Source organism: Theropithecus gelada, chromosome 11, assembly GCF_003255815.1.
Source record: "Theropithecus gelada isolate Dixy chromosome 11, Tgel_1.0, whole genome shotgun sequence".
Classification (NCBI taxonomy): Eukaryota; Metazoa; Chordata; class Mammalia; order Primates; family Cercopithecidae; genus Theropithecus; species Theropithecus gelada.
In genome coordinates this window covers 77,320,728-77,341,652 of record NC_037679.1, presented here as the reverse complement: position 1 = coordinate 77,341,652, position 20,925 = coordinate 77,320,728, and the positions used below count along the sequence as shown (strand labels likewise).

Sequence of the window (20,925 nt, the reverse complement as noted above, 5' to 3'; positions counted from 1 at the left end):
GAATAAATGTTACAAAATCCAAGTGCTAAAATTTCGTGTATTTCAAGTCTTCAGAAAATCCTCCACACTGTTACTTGAAGCTTGTTTTCTCTGTTGTTGTTTTTTTTTATTTTTTTTTTTGAGACAGAGTTTTGCTCTTGTTGCCCGGGCTGGAGTGCAATGGCGCAATCTCGGCCGACCGCAACCTCCACCTCCTGGGTTCCAGTGATTCTCCTTTCTCAGCCGCCTGAGTACCATGCCTGGCTAATTTTGTATTTTTAGTAGAGACGGGGTTTCTCCATGTTGGTCAGGCTGGTCTCAAACTCCCGACCTCAGATGATCCACCCACCTTGACCTCCCAAACTGTTGGGATTACAGGCCTGAGCCACTGCACCCAGCCACTCATTTATTCTTAGATTATATAGACTGATAATGAGCTTGGCTACCTGATTTCTGTCTACAACTGATCTGATAGACCAATCAGAAACAGCTGTAAGGAACTGAGCTGTTAGATACATGCATACAAGCAGTCACAAGAATAATTTGACCATACGGAAAAAGTCAGGGGAGCTAGAAAGCAGACCTAATAATTTAAAGGCAGAGCAGCCAGAGCTGTTTAGTGTCAGGAGCAAACAACCAGCTCAGGTGCCTTTGTGTTACAGAATAATAGGGGAAAAAATATTTGTGACAAAAATGCTGAGTTTTTAAACATGTAATTTAAAAAATTTAATGCAGTTAGAAACATATTCATTCTATTCAATTTTAAAGTTCTATATTCACATTTCATGTACTCGGTTTAAGGAGGTTACATATGCATATTCAGTTACTTTTAAAAATTAGAAAATTATGTGATAAAATTTAGAAATGCTTCCATCAAAATTGATTAAAGAAAAAGTAGGGCACATAAAGGCTAGTGTTCATTATAACATTTACTCATGTGGAATCTTCCATTTCTTAATAAGAAATAAGTTTAATGTTTCTGAATCTGTTTGTTTTTAATGTCAAGCAGAAGACTATAAGACTATAGTATGGTTTCTAAATTTTAAACTTCTAAACCTTTCATTGTTCTAAATTATGCCAGAAATGCAAAGTATACACTACATAAATATATAACTGTAAAACTATAACATATAAGACATAATTTTATGTAATATGTAACTATTATAATATTATAAGTATGTTATATCTAATTTAATTGCATTCCATATAATATAGAGATAGTACATTTATATTTATAATATTAATATGTTCATATTATGTATTGATATTGATATATTGATATTTATAATATATAACTACAAAAGTATAATAGTTTCTAAATTTTAAACTTCTAGACTTCTCATATTCTAAATTATCTCAGTAATGCAAGGTACATAATATATATAAATATATTTTCACATTAATTTTTTTAATGAAAGGAACCAATATGTTGATATTGGTTTTGTCTAGTTTATTATAGGAAATGTATATTTCATAATAAGCATGTACTATTCTTTTAAATAACCAAGTAATAATTTGTAGGAGTGTGAATGCTTGCATGTGTGTGTGGAGATTGGTTGCTGAGCCATGATAGTTTTGACCTTGACTACAAATCAGTAGTCTTGGACACCTAAAAATCTAGGATAAGAGTAAAGAAAGAGGCCAGGCGCGGTGGCTCATGTCTATAATCCCAACACTTTGGGAGGCCAAGGTGGGCAGACCACCTGAGGTCAGGAGTTTGAGACCAACCTGACCAACATGGAGAAGCCCTGTCTCTACTAAAAATACAAAATTAGCCAGGCATGGTGGTGCATGCCTGTAGTCCCAGCTACTCGGGAGGCTGAGGCAGGAGAAGTACTTGAACCCAGGAGGCAGAGGTTGCGGTGAGCTGAGATTGTGCCATTGCACTCCAACCTGGGCAACAAGAGTGAACTCCGTCTCAAAAAAAAAGAGTAAAGAAAGAGGTTTCTCATTTTACTTTTAGAAAGCCTCCACAGATTGCAAACCCAATAACTATCAGTAACCTCCACCTCTTGAGTTCCAGCGATTCTCCGGCCTTAGCCTCCCAAGTAGCTGGGACTACAGGTGCAAGCCACCACACGAAGCTAATTTTTGGTATTTTTAGTAGAGATGGGATTTCACCATGTTGACTAGGCTAGTCTTGAACTCCCGACCTCAGGTGATCCGCCTGCCTCAGCCTCCCAAAGTGCTGGGATTACAGGCGTGAGCTGCTGCACCCAGCCTATCAATAGTATTATAGTATTATTCTGGAAATATTTTAAGATCTAAATTTAAATAACACATATATCTCAGGGATTTAAGGTAATGTAATGATACATAGCAGGCTACATCTTCAGATTCAGTTCAAAATTATATCTGTTTCTTGTTTAAAACTTTTTAAAGTGTGAGAAAAAGGAATTTACTACTTACTGGTTTATTTTATGTAACTGGTATAACCCCAATATAGATTTTACTGGCTCATGTATTTGTTTGCCACTTTCTGAGTTACAAATTTATAGTGCAACATAGTCACCTGAATCCTTTTTGAAATACAGTAGTGAAATACAGAATTGGCAATCTTGGCTTCACCATTTATAGTAAATATTTCTATATCTAGTCCTCCAATAATCTTTAGGCCAATTTCAAGCAAGAAATAATGAAAAGTGAGATGATGAAAATTATAAAAATCAATTAGTGCCAGATGACGAAAATTCAGTCCAAGTTGAGGTAGATCAGAATATTTATTCACCTAGTATTCTTAGTTCCTTGGTTGGTTGGTTAGTTGGTTTCAGTGGTTTTTAAATTAACTTTCATTATTCTGAATATTATTTTAATCTCTTATAGTTGGTGATGGAATATTGCTTAGGCTCAGCCTCTGATTTATTAGAAGGTAAGAAAGAAGGAATTAAACTCTCCTTTCTGTTTTACTTTTATCAGAATATTATCTACCACCATACTAAAGTGTAGTTTGGGCAGACTAATTGAACGATGGCTTGGGCTTTAGGGTTGTGTGGATAAGCTATGCACACTTCATCTCTTCAATGCCACTGAAAGTGTCTGAGTGATGTTAGCAGTCTTCCTGCTGTTTTAGTTCATGGCCCATCCAGGGCAGGTACTACCAAAATGTTTGGCTAATGTGATACAGTATGTGTAGCCAAAAACATCATATTCATGGATGTATGTGAAAGAGAGACAGTCTCACATTATATTGATATTACACCCTTTCAGAAATCTTTACTGACCCAGTTCCTCTCTGCAGATGCTGCTATAACCAGAGGCTGTATTAAAAATTTACTTTAAAAAAAAATATCTTGAGCCAGGCACAGAGGCTAACACCTGTAATACCAGCTACTTAGGAGTCTGAGCCAGGAGGATCACTTGAGCCCAGAAGTTCAAGGCTGCAGTGAGCTTTGATTGGAACCCTGCACTCCAGCCTGGGTAACAGAGTGAGACCCCTGTCTCAAAAAAAAAAAAAAAAAAAAAGAAAGAAAAATTAAATCACTGTTGATCTCTGAATAGAAATTGCTTATTAGCTGCTTTCACAAATAATGAAAACCTGTAGTTTGAAGGGGTAATTAAAGATGGCTTTGAGGCAGGGGAGAATAATATAACCTAGAACACTCCAGACATTTAAAATGTTGGAAGGGACTGGTTAATTTGGGCCTGGTTAATTGGAATCAGTGTGACTTGGCTTGCAACTGATAAGTAAATTAACAATACATCATTTAAGGAATATCAGGCTTTGTTTTATTTTTGTTTTGAAGGGTCATTTGTGTTGATGCACTTGGGTTTCCTGTTGTCTGATCACTTATTCTCTTCTATAGAAAATCTGTATCCTGTATATTTAGGTGAATGTGTTCTCAAATTGTCATGTGAGAAAGTATGTAACTCAGTCTGGTATAGCTGTATAAAATAATAAAATGAGGAATGAAACTGATCATCTACTGACTTTTTTTTTTCCCCCCTTCCTCAGTTCATAAAAAACCACTTCAGGAAGTGGAGATCGCTGCCATTACTCATGGAGCCTTGCATGGACTAGCCTACCTACATTCTCATGCATTGATTCATAGGTAAGATTAGAGACCAGTTATGTTTCATTTCAGTTACAGGACTGTCTATTCCAGGAACCTTGAAAATTAGTGCATGCTCCAATTTAAGTTGCCTAAGCATTTATGGGAAGCAAATAGATTGCTGCTTCTGGATATGAAGGATAAAGTTGCCAGAATTTAGCTTCTATCTCTTATTCTCTCCTATGTATCCACAATTATATCATCTTTGTTCAGTAGGTAACTGTTCTCCAGGCTAAGTGTTGCAGGGAAATTTGAAAAGGGGCCCAGCAGTCTTTAGATACGTATCATGAAGAAAAGAAAAGAAAATTAACCTTCCCTGCACATATTTATCTCTTAGCAGAGTTATTGTCCCTTCCTATTACAAATAACAAGCTAGTCTTATATAAATATATGCTATTTTGTAACTTTAAAATATTTCATATTTCTGTATAGTTCATATGGATACTTAGGAAGATATTATCCTTACTGTATTTTGGCAGATGAAGAGACCAGGGCTCAGAAAGACTTAACTTGCCCAGAGTTTCACAGAACTTAAGTAATATATTAAGGATTGAAACTCAAGTTTCTTAACTCCTATTCTAGGGCTTTTCTCTGCCCTGTATTTTCTCTACCACAACACCATTCTCCTCCCTGCAACCTCCCTCCCTCCATTAACTTCTAGAGAAAGATGTTACCAATCTTTCCTCCTCTCAGTAATGAACTTTTAGTACAGTTACATTAGTGAATGAGGGGAGGAGTAGTGAAATATTAGGTAGGTATAAAGAATCTGAGATGCCTCACAAATGAAAGAAAACAACTGGCATTTACTAGGAAGAAGTGAAACTATTGGGTTATGGTTCCTCTTTTGCTTCTGTTTTAATCACCCCAGTGTAGCCATGACCACTTTACTGGTACCACAAAAGCAGAACTTCCTAAAGATAGGCAGACCGAAATCCTGCTGGGAATGAAGGACAAAGAGTGAACCTAATCATGTTAATAAATACTGATTAAATAAAATTATCATAATGTCTATGGATCTGACAACTTTTTGTAAATATATGTCTTTGGTACCAAGGTGTTAATACTACTGCCAACTTGCTTGTGATTAGTTTGCCTGCTCGTATTTAAAGCTACAGTTCAGTTTTTTGCGCCATTACCTTAATCTGGACATTAACTTAATGTTTTAGTCTCTATTATACTTTATCTTCTTTAGTATGTAAAATAATTTGTTGAAGAGTCAAAATACTTATAAAGAATGTTTTTTAAAATTAAAAGTATATACTATGTCTCAGATTTTTATTGTTCTGATTTAAAAGGCAATTCAATCTCCTAATTAAAGATAAGTAAATACATGTTTCTGTTGTGAAGAAAAATAAATAATGCATTTTTTTTTAGTTCTGTCTGCCAATGCCTAATGTCACCATGAGGAAGGAAACTGAATTTTCAAGGGAAGTTTTTACAAAAGTTATTTTGAAGCATTTGAACCTTATCATTTTCAGCTTGACATAAATTTTCCTCATCTTCTCTGTTTTATCTTTTCACTGACCATCAACTTCCAATTCATGGTTTCTAGTGCTCGCTACACCTCATGCCTTTTTTTAAAAGAATAAGGAATCCATCCACACCTTCTCATTCTCAATTACCATACTGAAAAATGAATTTTTTTCAATTAGAGTTTTCAAACTTTTTACTATATAATACCTCTATTAGCTTTAGTAGTAACCACGTGCAATTCTTTGTAGTAATACAATAGACATGCAATTTCCTAACCCCTAATCCTTGTTTGTTTTGATCTTTCAGGGTCTTCTTTTTACTGTACAGAGTTATTTTTAAAATATCACCTTCTATATAACATGTACCTCAAATGCCTTAGAGTTGCAGTTACAATTAAAGGCAGAGAGAAAGGGTCACAGGCAAGAAAGAAAAGGTATGTGTGTAGTTGAGGTTTATTAGTAGGTGGTCAATACGGAATCACTGCAGGTTTGTTTAGGCTCCAAAAATGTCACATAATTTGGAAAAGCAGAAAAAGCAGTTACGATTGGCACCAATTTTCTCAGCACAGGGAATACTATTGATAACTGGATTTAGCCTTTAAGAATATGCTTTTATAAGTATAGCAGCTGAATAGGTTTCCTTGTTCGCCATGTCTGCCTTTTTTCTCATTGTATTCCCTCCCTCTGAAGAAAGCTCTACCGTTAAGTAATTACTGTGACCTACCTGCAAGTACCCGCAGGAATCTGGGCCCCTTATGACATACAGTAATTACTAAATCTCCTGGCCATCTGAGCAAGGTGTTTTTTTGTTTTTTGTTTTTTAATAAACTTTTTGTCTTATTAATTGCATGCTCTGACCTATTCCATAATCAAAATTGAAAAGTAATTTTCTAACCCTTTTATTTTTTCCTATAGGGATATTAAAGCAGGAAATATTCTTCTAACAGAGCCAGGTCAGGTAAAACTAGCTGATTTTGGATCCGCCTCAATGGCTTCTCCTGCCAACTCCTTCGTGGGCACACCTTACTGGTATGTAGAATTAGGCTGTATGACATAGTTTTAAAATCTGCATACATGAACTCATGGTACTGGTTTGGCTCGATTTTGTGACAGTGTCTTACCAATGTGCCTCAAAAGGAGATTTCATTTGAGAAGGATAGAAAACCCACTGGCATAAAAAGAAACACTCTGGCTTAGTATAAAATTTACAGTGACTTTAAATTGTGTCATTAAGGTTGGTGTCACTGTGTGTAAACTGAGCAGGATTATCAATTCGCTGACCAAGTTCAGGTTTTCGATTTCATTTGCAGTTTCTTTTGAACTTTTCTCTTGAGGCAAAAGCCTCCAGGTAAGGACAGGGCAGCTTCTTTCACCTTCCCTGACTAGCCAACAAGCAGAGATGGTACCTTTCAGTGAAAGAAATCCAAGTTCTTGTCTTTGTTGAGTTCTCCGATAGGTTAACTAGCTTGTCAGTCTGGCTCAAGAGTTTTTCACCCTATTCTTTTCCAGATTCTTTTCCTTCCTTTCCTAGACACGTTGGAATTTAATTATGCCTTACAGAATGACTTAGATCTCTGCAAAATTACTTGCCTACTAAAAATAATCAGCCAGTCTTTGAATTTTTTTTTCTATCACCAAATAACATTTACCAAGCAACAGTTTACACATCATAATAGAGTACAGTTTTGTTCAAAGCATATTAAACGGATAGGGCCGCTGCCCTCCTAATGAAGATGCATTATGGACAAACAAGTAAAGTAACCATTACCACAACCTGGGGTTTTTGTAGGTTTTAGTATCTTTGGAACAGCTGATTATATTGCTTTATATGACTCCATAAAGTATTTTTCATGTTGTTTAATTATTTTAAAAGAATATGGCCAGGCATGGTGGCGCATGCCTGTAATCCCAGCTACTCAGGAGGCTGAGGCATGAGAATCACTTGAACCCAGGAGGCAGAGGCTGCAGTAAGCCAAGATGGCGCCACTGCACCCCAGCCTGGGCTACAAAGTGAGACTCTCAACAACAACAACAAAAGAGAGGCCAGGCGCGGTGGCTCACGCCTGTAATCCCAGCACTTTGGGAGGGCGAGGCGGGTGGATCACGAGGTCAGGAGATCGAGACCATCCTGGCTAACATGGTGAAACCCTGTCTCTACTAAAAATACAAAAAATTAGCCAGGCATGGTGGCAGGCACCTGTAATCCCAGCTACTCATAGTCCCAGCTACTTTGGAGGCTGAGGCAGGAGAATGGCCTGAACCCAGGAGTCGGAGCTTGCAGTAAGCTGTGATTGCACCACTGCGCTCCAGCCTGGGCGACAGAGCCAGACTCCGTCTCCAAAAAAACAAAAAAAATTTATTGCTTTATTTAATTACTTTAAACAATATGAAAAATACTTTATGGAACTATATAAAGCAATATAATCAGATTTTGCAAAGTAATTATTTAAGTATTTTATGTATATTCATCCTTTACAAATATCTATAAAGTTGCTATGAGAATTATCTCCATTTTGCAGAAGAGGAAACTGATGTACAGATAGGTTAAGTAACTTGCCTGAGATCAAACTGATAGTAAGGGGTGGAGCCAGTCTTTATTGAAAATAATGTATTGTGTCATGTAAATCACCAAGTAGATTATACTTTGAATAATGGTTTTCAAAATTATTTGTGTAAGGAAATAATCTCTCTAGTACACAATTTCAGAATACCCTTAAGAACGGCTGTTTCATTGAATCACTTTACTGGAGAAATTTTATTTTTAATCTACAACTTGAGTTTTGTACCTTATGTTTGGTAGGATGGCTCCAGAGGTGATCTTAGCTATGGATGAAGGACAGTATGATGGGAAAGTTGATATTTGGTCACTTGGCATCACTTGCATTGAATTGGGTGAGTAAAGAGTTATTTGTTTTCATTGTATTTTTTAAAATTCTATTTTGCAGATTAATTTTCATTGTATTTTTAAGAATCATTATAATTAGGAGTTATTCATCTGGCTATTACTTAATGAGTTACTGGTATATGTGTGCTAGGCAATGAATTTATTGTATTTTTTATACTCTATAACACAGAAAATTGCTTTCTCTCTGCTACGTTTTCATGTTATTAATTTTTTTTCTTTTTTTTTTTTTTGAGATGGAGTCTCGCTCTGTCGCCCAGGCTGGAGTGCAGTGGCCGGATCTCAGCTCACTGCAAGCTCTGCCTCCCGGGTTCCCGCCATTCTCCTGCCTCAGCCTCCCGAGTAGCTGGGACTACAGGCGCCCACAACCGCGCCCGGCTAATTTTTTTGTATTTTTAGTAGAGATGAGGTTTCACCGTGGTCTCGATCTCCTGACCTTGTGATCCGCCCGCCTCGGCCTCCCAAAGTGCTGGGATTACAGGCGTGAGCCACCGCGCCCGGCCTCTTTTTTTTTTTTTTGAGACAGAGTCTTGCTCTGTTACCCAGACTGGAGTGCAGTGGCGCAATCTTGGCTCTTTGCAACCTCTACCTCCCAAGTTCAAGCAATTCTCCTGCTTTAGCCTCCTGAGTGCAGGATTATAGGGATGATAGGCGCCTGCCACCAAGCCTGGCTAATTTTTATATTTTTTTAGTAGAGACAGGGTTTTGCTGTGTTGGCCAGGCTGGTCTCAAACTCCTGACCTCAAATGATCTGCCTACCTCGACCTCCCAAGGCACTGGGATTACAGATTTGAGACACCACGCCCAGCCTCATGTTATTAATTTAATTGAAGGAGTTGAAGCAGATATGGCAGTTAACAAATGAAATACAAAATAGTACACAGTAATATATGAAAAATACCCATTCTCCATACTATGAGTGATAATATATGTCCTACCTTTATGGGAGTTTCCATTACCTTAATTTATACTCCAACTTGTATTAGAGAAATCTGAAAAAGTAATAGAAAACTTATCAGGGATCTGACTCTAAAACTGTATTTGACCCATGTAGAGCACAACTGTGAAGAAAACCTTGTGTTAGAAGATAAACCTCAGCCATGAAGTTATTCCCCAAATATTGTTGCAGTTATCTAAAATTGTCTCAAGTGCCACAGAATCTCTCCTTTGGTTGTATATTTTGAACTTTAATATATCTTAAACTTACTTCTATCCAGTGGTATACTGGTAAATTTAACAAATGAATCTCTTGTGGAGAGGGGAAAAGGCCTTGATTTGTAGCTTTGCCAATTTCCATGGTATAGATACTCTTAATATAGCCAATGCTATCCACTAAATGTGAAACTGGGGAAAGATATGCACAATGGGCCTTCCAAAGACAGTATGAGCTAGCTACAGCATAATACTGCCTTTATCTACATATTTTCATAAATTTTAAATCAAAAATGTTAAAACCTTTTTAAAAATCAGTTTTTTTAAAATTCTTTTTTTTCTTTTTTTTTTGAGACACAGTCTTGCTCTGTCACCCAGGCCAGATTGCAGTGGCACAATCTTGGCTCTATCTCCTGGGTTCAAGCAATTCTTCTGCCTTAGCCTCCCAAGTAGCTGGGATTACAGACATGCACCACCACATCTGGCTAATTTTGTATTTTTAGTAGAGATGGGGTTTTGCCATGTTGGCCAGGCTGGTCTCGAACTCCTGACTTCAGATGATCCACCTGCCTCGGCCTCCCAAAGTGCTGGGATTACAGGCATGAGCCATTGTGCCTGGCCTAAAAAAATTATTCATCTAATTTTTTAAGATATTAATTTCATGTAATTCTATTCAGGTTTCCAAATTGATCCTATAAGAATTTCTGAGTTCTAGTTTGATTCACAGACTACGGTTTTCTCTCTTCCTAAAATGTTAGACCAACTTGGGATACTTTATATTACATTGCCAATGTTTCATTGACCCCTTCCAACAAAAACGACATATGATAAAAATGCACAATTTGTCTGGATTTTTTTTTACATTAAAGAAGTATTAATTTACAACAATAAACAAACAGAATTCCTGGAGGAAAATTTGAATATTTACTTATTTTTTTCAATTAGGTAGCAGAATCACAAAGTTTGTGAATCAAAAAACATAAAAAGACATACAGTGAAAGGTATTCTTCCACCCCTGCCCTGCCTACACAGTTCCTACCCCACCCCTGCCAACACACGCAGGGAACCACTTTATTAACTTGTGCGTCCTTCCAGATCTTCTTAGTCAATATACAAACAAACATGAACATATACTTCCTATATTCCTTTTCACACCCAACGTAATGTATATATGTGGTTCTGTACTTTGGTTTTTCACTTAATAATATCTTGGAGATCTGTTTTATATGACTAACTTAGACATGTTTTTCATCATTTTAATAGCATCATATTATTCCATTACATGGATATACCATAGTTTATTTAACTTGTCTTGTATTGATGGATATTGAGGTGATTAATTTCTCTTTTAGGTTATAATATGGTGCTACTCTTTATTTCACTCCAAAGGAAATTGATCAAAGTTATTCATATTGATTTTGGGGGCCACTCAGCAGAAATATTTGCATGTTTTAAAAAGGGCTTATAATGAAATGCCAGCAATACTACGTAAAACTTAACAAGGTAGGCCGGGCGCGGTGGTTCACGCCTGTAATCCCAGCACTTTGGGAGGCTGAGGAGGGCAGATCACGAGGTCAGAAGATGGAGACCATCCTGGCTAACACGGTGAAACCCTGTCTCTACTGAAAATACAAAACTAATTAGCCGGGCATGGTGGCGGGCGACTGTAGTCCCAGCTACTCGGCAGGCTGAGGCAGGAGAATGGCATGGCGTGAACCCGAGATGCGGAGCTTGCGGTGAGCCAAGATCGCGCCACTGCCCTCCAGCCTGGGCGACAGAGCGAGACTCAGTCTCAGATAGATAGATAGATAGATAGATAGATAGATAGATAATAAAAAAGAACTTCACAAGGTAATCCCAGAAGTCATAGGACCAAAATTAGCTAAAACAACTTTGAAGAAATAGAATTTGGACAGAAGAATCACTGCCCCAAAACCCATACCATAATAATTAAATCCATATGGTATTGGTGCGGGGAAAGACTAGTATCCAATAGAACAGACTGGGAAACTCTAGTATGAGTCAGATTTTGGTATAAGACAGAAAAGCCATTACAGATCAATGGGGAAAGGATGGCTCATTTGATAAATAATACTGAGAAATTTGTTAATTATATGATAAAACTAAAACTGGATTCCTAGCTATGTCATACACAAAAATAAATTTTAGATTGGTTAAATGCCCAAAACTTTAAAACATTTAGAAGAAGCCCCCCAATGCCTCAGTTACCTCATCTGTAAAATAGAAATAATGATAGTACCCACTTTGTGGGGTTGTTATGAAGATTAATTAATATCTATAATATGCTTAGAACATGGCCTGGCATATAGTGTTGTTATTATTATTTTTTTTTTTTTTTTGAGGCAGAGTCTCGCTCTGTCTCCCAGGCTAGAGTGCAGTGGCATGATCTTGGCTCACGGCAACCTCCGCCTTCCAGGTTCAAGTGATTCTCCTGCCTCAGCCTCCCTAGTAGCTGGGACTACAGGTGCATGCCACCACGCCCGGCTAATTTTCGGTATTTTTAGTAGAGATGGGGTTTCATCGTGTTAGCCAGGGTGGTCTTGATCTCCTGACCTCGTGATTCACCCACCTCAGCCTCCCAAAGTGCTGGGATTACAGGCGTGAGCCACCACTCCCGGCCTAGTGTTATTATTATTACTCTAAAATACCTTTTCAAGTATAATGAAGAACTTTTCTAATCAGTGTTTTTTAAAACATAATGATAAATATGATAACTTTTCCTACTTTAAAATATAAAACCATATAAAGCACAAACATTAAAAGATAAACCATGGACTAGGAGAAGGTAGTTGAAATACATTTAACCAACAAAGTATTGGTCCAAAATTTATAAAGAACTCCTACAATTTCTTTCTGAAAAAGAAAAAGCTGGCCAGATGCGCTGGCTCATGCTTATAATTTCAGCACTTTGGGAGGCCAAGGTGGGCAGATCACCTGAGGTCAAGAGTTTGAGACCAGCGTGGCCAACATGGTGAAATCCTGTCTCTACTAAAAATACAAAATTAGCTGTGTGTAGTGGTGCACACCTATAATCCCAGCTACTAGAGAGGCTGAGACAGGAGAATCACTTGAACCTGGGAGGCGGAGGTTGCAGTGAGCCTAGATCGCGCCACTGCACTCCAGCCTGAGTGACAAGAGCGAAACTCTGTCTCAAAAAAAAAAGGAAAAAAAAGAAAAAGCCAAGAAACCAGTAGAGAAATGGGTAAGGAATATCACTAAGTGAAGCTAAGGTAGGAGAATCACCTGAACCCAGGAAGTCAAGGCTGCGGTGAGCCATGATCACACCACTGCACTGTAGCCTGGGTGATGGGAGTAAGACCCTATCTCAAATAAAAATAAAAAGAAATATGATTAAGTAATTCATTGAAGAGGAAACCTAAATGGACAACAAACATCAGAAGACACTAAGCCTCATTAGTAATTAGAGAAATGCAATTTGAAACAATTTCACATTGATGAGATTGGCAAGAGTTTCAAGTCTTCAAATACTAAATTTGGAGAAACTGCTAAGGAAGCAAGAACTCCATATGCATACACACTGGAAAGTGCATACAAGGGTGCAAATGTTTTTATAGTAGCCAGAAAAGGTAGAACTAGCCTAAATTCTTATCCAAAAGAGAATGTATAAATAAATTATGGAATACTGTATCATAGTTAAGAATGAACTGGATCTACATGTATCATCATGGATAAATCTCAAAACCATAACATTGAATATTTAGTGAACAAATAAAATTGCAAAAGTAAAGGTACGGTATGATGCCAGTTATGAAAATTTTATAAGTTCTTTTATATACTGTTAGAACTATATATATCCTGGCCAGGCACAGTGGCTCATGCTTGTAATCCCAGCACTTTGGGAGGCCAAGGCAGATGGATCACCGGAGGTCAGGAGTTTGAGACCAGCCTGACCAACATGGCAAAACCCCATCTCTACTAAAAATACAAAAATTAACTGGGCATGGTGGTGCATGCGGGAAGCTGAGATAGGAGAATTGCTTGAACCCAGAAGGTAGAGGTTGCAGTGAGCCGAGACTGTACCATTGCACTCCAGCTGGGCGACAAGAGCAAAACTCCATCTCAAAAAAAAAAAAAAAAAAAAAAAAGGTATATATACTAATAAAACATAAGAATACAGTTGTAAAGATATAATTCTAGAACAGTAAACTCTCTGGAGAAAGGAAGGCAAATAGAGCTATATCTACTTTCTTATTTTTTTAGAAGAAAAAGGACCCGAAACAAATATGACAAGATTACAGTAAATCTAAGTGATAGGTGTCTGTTATAATATTCTGCAAAATTTTACATATTTTAAATATTGAATAATTGAACTTTTCAAGAATTAGAAATAAATATATATTCCTTTGGGGGAACAAAACTACTCTGTGCATAGCATAGAGTTAACAGTATGGAGTAAGTTTTAGAATTAGACACCCTGGATGTGAATCTTGGCTTTACCAGCACTTAGCTGGCAGGACCACCATGTGTGGCTGTAACATAATGCCATCAGGCATTCACATAGTCTAGGATGCAAATGATCCCTCCTGGAGCTGTGTAGCATGTTGATTCTGGCTGTGTGATTCAGATCATTTTGTTAACTTCCCTAATCCTCAGTTTCTCATCTAAGTAAAAATAACAGTGAATATATCCTAGATATTTACAGGCTTCAATAAGATAACTTAGGTAAAGTATTTAACATAGTGCCTGGCATATAGCAAGTGCTCAGTAACAGCTACTTGTATTCATATATAGGATCATTTTTGGTTTTTGTAATTTATATTTTAGGCCATATAAAATTATGCTACTTTTAGAGGTCACAGTACCTCTAAAGGGTCATAACTGAGGAGTTCCTACGATGGTCTCAGTGTTATAAGTAAAATATAAAATAAGTAATATTTTATAAAAATAAACCAAAATTTTTCTTATAACACTGAGACCATTGTAGCAACACCTCAGTTATGACCCTTTAAAAGAATGTGCCACCTGCATTGAACTTTACAAGTTAGTGCCTACCCATGGTTTTAACCAGATTTTTCTTACCAAAATCTTTCTGAAATTTGACATGGATTCTTCCCTTTCCAATCTTCTTCAATGGAACAAGCTACATATACCCTTTTATGATGATTGAAGATCATCATCACATCAGGTTTTGTACCATATAGGTGTAAATGACTAAAATGTCAACAGCAATTGACATTGGACACAGGTACAGACCCCAAGAGATACCTTAGTACTTCCTCTCTTAAGACAGCCCCTTATATGTGCTTTCTGATTTTACCTTCTTATAAAAATGAATTGAAATATGTATAACTACATGTTCTCTATATCAGCTTAACTTTGATTGCATTTTATGAAATGATTTACTGAATTAAAGGACAAAGTAGCCTTCTCCCAAATTGTCTAATCCTCTATGACAGCCATTTCTGCAAATTGATCAAAGTGATAGTATCAAATTGTGCTAAAGAGCATAGACTCTGCAGTCAGATAAACTTCAGTTCTTATTTTGCCATTTTGTAGTTGTCTGACTTTGGTCAAATTATCTCAAGTCTGTAAAATTTTTTTTTTCCTTTTTTTTTTTAGATGGAGTCTTGCTCTGTCACCAGGCTGGAGTGCAGTGGCACGATCTTGGCTCACTGCAACCTCTGGTTCCTGGGTTCAAGCGATTTTTCTGCCTCAGCCTCCCAAATAGCTGGTACTACAGGTGCCTGCCACCACACCCAGCTAATTTCTTTTTTTTTTTTTTTTGAGATGGAGTCTCACTCTGTCGCCCAGGCCGGAATGCAGTGGCGTGATCTCGGCTCACTGCAAGCTCTGTCTCCTGGGTTCATGCCATTCTCCTGCCTTAGCCTCCTGAGTAGCTGGGACTACAGGCAACTGCCACCATGCCCAGTTAATTTTTTGTATTTTTAGTAGAGATGGGGTTTCACCGTGTTAGTGAGGATGGTCGCGATCTCCTGACCTCGTGATCCGTCTGCCTAAGCCTCCCAAAGTGCTGGGATTACAGGCGTGAGCCACCATGCCTGGCCTAATTTTTGTATTTTTAGTAGAGACGGAGTTTCACGTTATTGGCCAGGCTGGTCTTGAACTCCTGATCTCAAATGATCCACCCACCTCGGCCTCCCAAAGTGCTGGGATTATAGGCATGAGCCATCATGCCCAGCCCATTTTAACATCTCTTTAACACTAGGAGGCAACATGGTAAAATGCATTGAAAGTTGAAATTGCCGAGAGAGTAAATGATGTTAAATGTTGTTACAACAAAAAAAAATATTAACTATATGAGGCGATGGACAGATAAATTGTGATTAATCAATGTATATGAACATCAAAACATCACATTGTACACCTTAAATATATACAACTTTGTCAAAAACAAGGAAATACTTTTTTTAAAGTAGGAGGTATTTTATAGGCAACAGCCTCTTATAGTTGGCAGCATTTTTTTCTGTTATACATATTATGAAATGGTGGTGAATATTAAATAGTAGTACACCTTACAGTCAGTGACACCTCGAACTCAAAGAAATGTGATAGTAGATGCTTAGTAAATATTCACAAAATAAAATCATTACCAAGAACATTTAATTTATCCGCAATTTCTTAAAAATTATTATATCTGTAATGTTATAAGTCATACAAGTACCTCTTTGACAGCTTTACCATACATTTTCATCTCCCTAGCATTAATTTTGCTAATGGACATGTAAAAGAAGGGTTTTTTTTTTAACATGCAAGATGAAGGTTAAACTGTTTCAGATATTCCGTAAGCAATGATTTTGCTATTTTCTTTGTATTTGGGGCATAATGAAATTCTAAACATTAATACAAATAGTATATTTTTAAGTTGTACCTTTTTTCTTTTTCTGAGACGGAGTCTCCCACTTGTCACCCAGGCTAGAGTGCAATGGCGCCATCTAAGCTCACTGCAACCTCCACCTCCCAGACTCAAGTGATTCTCCTGCCTCAGCCTCCCAAGTAGCTGGGATTACAGGCACCCACCACCACGCCCAGCTAATTTTTATATTTGTAGTAGAGACAGAATTTCACCATGTTGCCCAGGCTGGTCTCAACCTTCTGACCTTAGGTGATCCACCCACCTAAGCCTCCCACAAGTGATGGGATTACAGGCATGAGCCACCTCACCCGGCCCAAGCTGTACTTTCAATATCGAAATTACATGGAAAGTTGTGGATAGTCCTGTCCCCTTTTGTTCTGGTATATATCTCTTACATCATAGCCCATTATCCTCTTTCGTTATGGTGTCTATCTCTTCTACAATAGTATATATTTTTTTAAAAACACCCTAATCTAGAAGTTGAATTGCTGGGATGGCATCAAAAAGCAGGATGATGATAATGTTACTGGCACTGTCCCTCTTTCCTAAAGATCAAACTCTACAGCTCCTAAGTGGTTAATCCTGTTTAAGAAATTATCTTTGGGTAAAGGATTATAAATCATGCTGCTATGAAGACACATGCACACATATGTTTATTGTGGTACTATTCACAATAGCAAAGACTTGGAACCAACCCAAATGTCCACCAATGATAGACTGGATTAAGAAAGTGTTGCACATATACACCATGGAATACTATGCAGCCATAAAAAAGGATGAGTTCATGTCCTTTGTAGGGACATGGATGAAGCTGGAAACCATCATTCTGAGCAACCTGGCTCAAGGACAGAAAACCAAACACCGCATGTTCTCACTCATAGGTGGGAATTGAACAATGAGAACAATTGGACACAGGGTGGGAACACCACACATTGGGGCCTGTTGTGGGGTGCAGGGAGGGATAACATTAGGAGATATACCTAATGTAAATGACGAGTTAATGGGTGCAGCATACCAATATGGCATATGTATACATATGTAACAAACTTGCACATTGTGCACATGTGCCCTAGAACTTAAAGTATAATAAAAAAAAAGAAAGAAAGAAAGAAATTATCTTTGGGTAAATTGATCTCCTGTTGACAGAACTAGTTAAAACTCTTGGAGGCTGAAGTTGTCCAGTCACCAGATAGTTTATTTTTCAGGATTATATTCAGGAGAAGTTAATCTTGGTTCTCTTCTGTTTAAAGTACAGGCATTTAATTCACCAGCAAAGGTCATGGTAGAAAGTGGCAAATAGTCTGTCGGCACTGTCAGGGAATGAATTGTGTACAGAAATAAGTTCTCCAGGAAAAAACAAAACACAAATATAAATGTTATAGGTTCTCGGCCTGGAATTTTCTTCTTATACATTAGCCCCTTATAGTTTATCTGTTAATAAATGAATATTGTGATCGCTGTTGGGGAGAAGGGGTTATATTTAGTCTTCTAAAGCTTTTTCATTTTGAAATACTAGTGCTATCTACCTTAAATGTACAGAGTTATTGAAGAGGTACCATGGCCTAGTAAAAAGAACACAGGCCTTGGAGTCTGATAGGATTGTGTCGAAATTTCAGTGTAAACACTATGTGATTTGGTTTCGTTATTTAGCCTAGCTGAACCTCAGTTTCTTCAGTTGGGAAATTGGAAAAATCATACCTATCTTGCCAAGCTACTATTTTGAGAACTATGAATAACATATATAACATGCCTAAGGCAGTGAGTGCCTGGCATACAGTAGGAATTCGGTAAATGGTAGCGATTATTTTGTTATCATTAGTTATTATGGTTGTCAACCATATTTGTTCATAAGAAACCTTATGGGCTGGGCGCAGCAGCTCATGCCTGTAATTCCAGGACTATAGGAGGCCAAAGTGGGCAGATCGCTTGAGGTCAGGAGTTCTAGAGCAGACTGGCCAACATGGCAAAACCCTGTCTCTATTAAAAATGCAAAAATTAGTCAAGTGTGGTGGCACACACCTGTAATCCCAGCTACTTGGGGGGCTGAGGCATGGGAATTGCTTGAACCCAGGAGGGGGAGGGTGCAGTGAGCCAAGATTGTACCACTGCACTCCAGCCTGGGAAACAAAGCGAGACTCTGTCTCAAAGAAAAAAAAAAGGCCAGGCATGGTGGCTTACGCCTGTAATCTCAGCACTTTAGGAGGCCGAGGTGGGCAAATCACAAGGTCAAGAGATCGAGACCATCCTGGCTAACACGGTGAAACCCTGTCTCTACTAAAAATACAAAAAATTAGCCGGGTGTGGTGGCAGGCACCTGTAGTCCCAGCTACTCGGGAGGCTGAGGCAGGAGAATGGCATGAACCCGGGAGGCAGGGCTTGCAGTGAGCCGAGATGCCACTGCACTTCAGCCTGGGCGACAGAGCAAGACTCTGTCTCAAAAAAAAAGAAAGAAAAAGAAAAGAACCCTTATGCTTTTTCAGGTAGTGTTTGTCTAAAGATAGGCGTACTCTTTGATTTTCCTTAGTAAAATTAAGCCCAATAGACACGCTGATTTATTTTATTTTGTTTTTTAAATTTTTTTATTTCAATAGCTTTTGAAGTACAGGTGTTTTTTGGTTACATGGATGAATTATATAGTGGTGAATTCTGAGATTTTAGTGTAGTTGTCACCTGAGTATTGTACATTGTACCCAAAATGTAGTCTTTTATCCCACACCCGCTCCTACCCTTCCTCTTCTGAGTCTCCAAAGTGCATTTTATTACTCTGTATGCCTTTGTGTATTCATAGCTTAGCACCCACTTATAAGTGAGAACATAAATTATGTTTGGTTTTCCAATCCTGAGTTACTTCTCTTAGAATAACTGCCTCCAGCTCCATTCAAGTTACGGCGAAAGGCATTATTTCATTACTTTTTCTGTCTGAGTAGTACTCCATGGTGCATATATACCACATTTCCTTCCTTCCTTCCTTCCTTCCTTCCTTCCTTCCTTCCTTCCTTCTTTCCTTCCTTCCGTTCGTTCTGTTTGTTTTCTTTTTCCCCCCGCTCGAGAGGGAGTCTCGCTCTGTCACCAGGCTGGAGTACAGTGGCGTGATCTCAGCTCACTGCAACCGCCACCTCCTGGGTTCAAGCAATTCTCCTGCCTCAGCCTCCCGAGTAGCTGGGACTACAGGCACGTGCCACCACACCCAGCTAATTTTTTTTATTTTTAGTAGAGACGGGGTTTTACCCTGTTGGCAAGGATGATCTCGATCTCTTGACCTCATGATCCTCCCGTCTTGGCCTCTCAAAGTGCTGGGATTATAGGCGTGAGCCACCACGCCTGGCCACCACATTTTCTTTATTTACTCATTGGTCAGTGGACACTTAGGTTCATTCCATATCTTTCCGATTGTAAATTGGGCTGCAATAAACATACATGTAGGCACTCTAATTTAGTTAGTTTTAGTCTAATCTTTACCAAGCAGAGCAGTATCCAGAAACTTGATTGAACTGACCTTCCTGAACCTTGATCTTACATAACAGATTGATCATACACAAAAACTTGATCATTGTCTTTAAAGGGAAACTACTGTTTTTTCTTTTAATGTAGCTAGCTCAGCATTTTTATGCTTCTACATTTTTCCTTTCATTTAAGATAGATGTATTCCACTGGGCGCGGTGGCTCATGCCTGTAATCCCAGCACTTTAGGAGGCAGAGGCAGGCAGATCATGGGATCAGGAGATCGAGACCATCCTGGCTAACATGGTGAAACCCGGTCTCTACTAAAAATACAAAAAAATTAGCCGGGCGTGGTGGCTTGTGCCTGTAGTCCCAGCTACTCAGGAGGCTGAGGCAGGAGAATGGCGTGAACCCGGGAGGCGGAGCTTGCAGTGAGCTGAGATCGCACCACTGCACTCCAGCCCAGGTGAGAGAGCCAGACTCCGTCTCAAAAAAAAATATATATATATGTATTTCATATCACAAGGTGACTTCAGAAGCACTCCCAATACCTATTCTGCTGTGTATGTAGAAGAAGCTCTATTCAAACTACTGTATTTGGCCAGGCACAGTGGCTCACGCCTGTAATGCCAGCACTTTGGGAGGCCGAGGCAGGCGGTTCACCTGAGGTGAGGAGTTTGAGACCAGCCGCCTGGCCAACATGGAGAAACCCCTTCTCTACTAAAAATGCAAAAATTAGTCAGGCATGGTGGCATGCACCTGTAATCCCTGCTACTCAGGAGGCTGAGGCAGCAGAATCTCTTGAACCTGGGAGTCAGAGGTTGCAGTGAGCCCAGATCATGCCTCTTCACTCCAGTCTTGGCGACAGAGCGTGACTCTGTCTCAAAAAAAAAAAAAAAAAAGAAGAAGAAAACTATATTCTACAATAAGTATTGAAAAACTTTCTGTGAGGGAACATATAATAAGCATTTTAGGCTTTGGAGGCTATTCAATGCCTATCGTAACTACTCAACTTTGCCGTTGGAGCATGAAAGCAGTCATAGACAAACATTAGTGAACAGGCATGGCTGTGTT

The 20,925-nt window shown here is 38.4% G+C and overlaps 1 protein-coding gene across 8 annotated transcripts in view; it reads left to right on the top strand.

Moving 5' to 3' along the window:
• Positions 1–20,925, top strand: part of TAOK3 (TAO kinase 3) — a 227,455-nt gene that overhangs the window by 134,522 nt on the left and 72,008 nt on the right. For 5 of the 8 annotated variants that reach the window (XM_025401964.1, XM_025401963.1, XM_025401971.1 and 2 more), the window contains 4 exons: positions 2,803–2,848; positions 3,932–4,028; positions 6,416–6,529; positions 8,301–8,392. In XM_025401964.1, the coding sequence (XP_025257749.1) occupies positions 2,803–2,848; positions 3,932–4,028; positions 6,416–6,529; positions 8,301–8,392 (349 nt within the window). Of the gene's footprint in view, positions 1–2,802; positions 2,849–3,931; positions 4,029–5,402; positions 6,299–6,415; positions 6,530–8,300; positions 8,393–20,925 lie in introns of all 8 variants that reach the window. The other 3 variants (XM_025401969.1, XM_025401967.1, XM_025401970.1) reach the window with 1 other exon arrangement.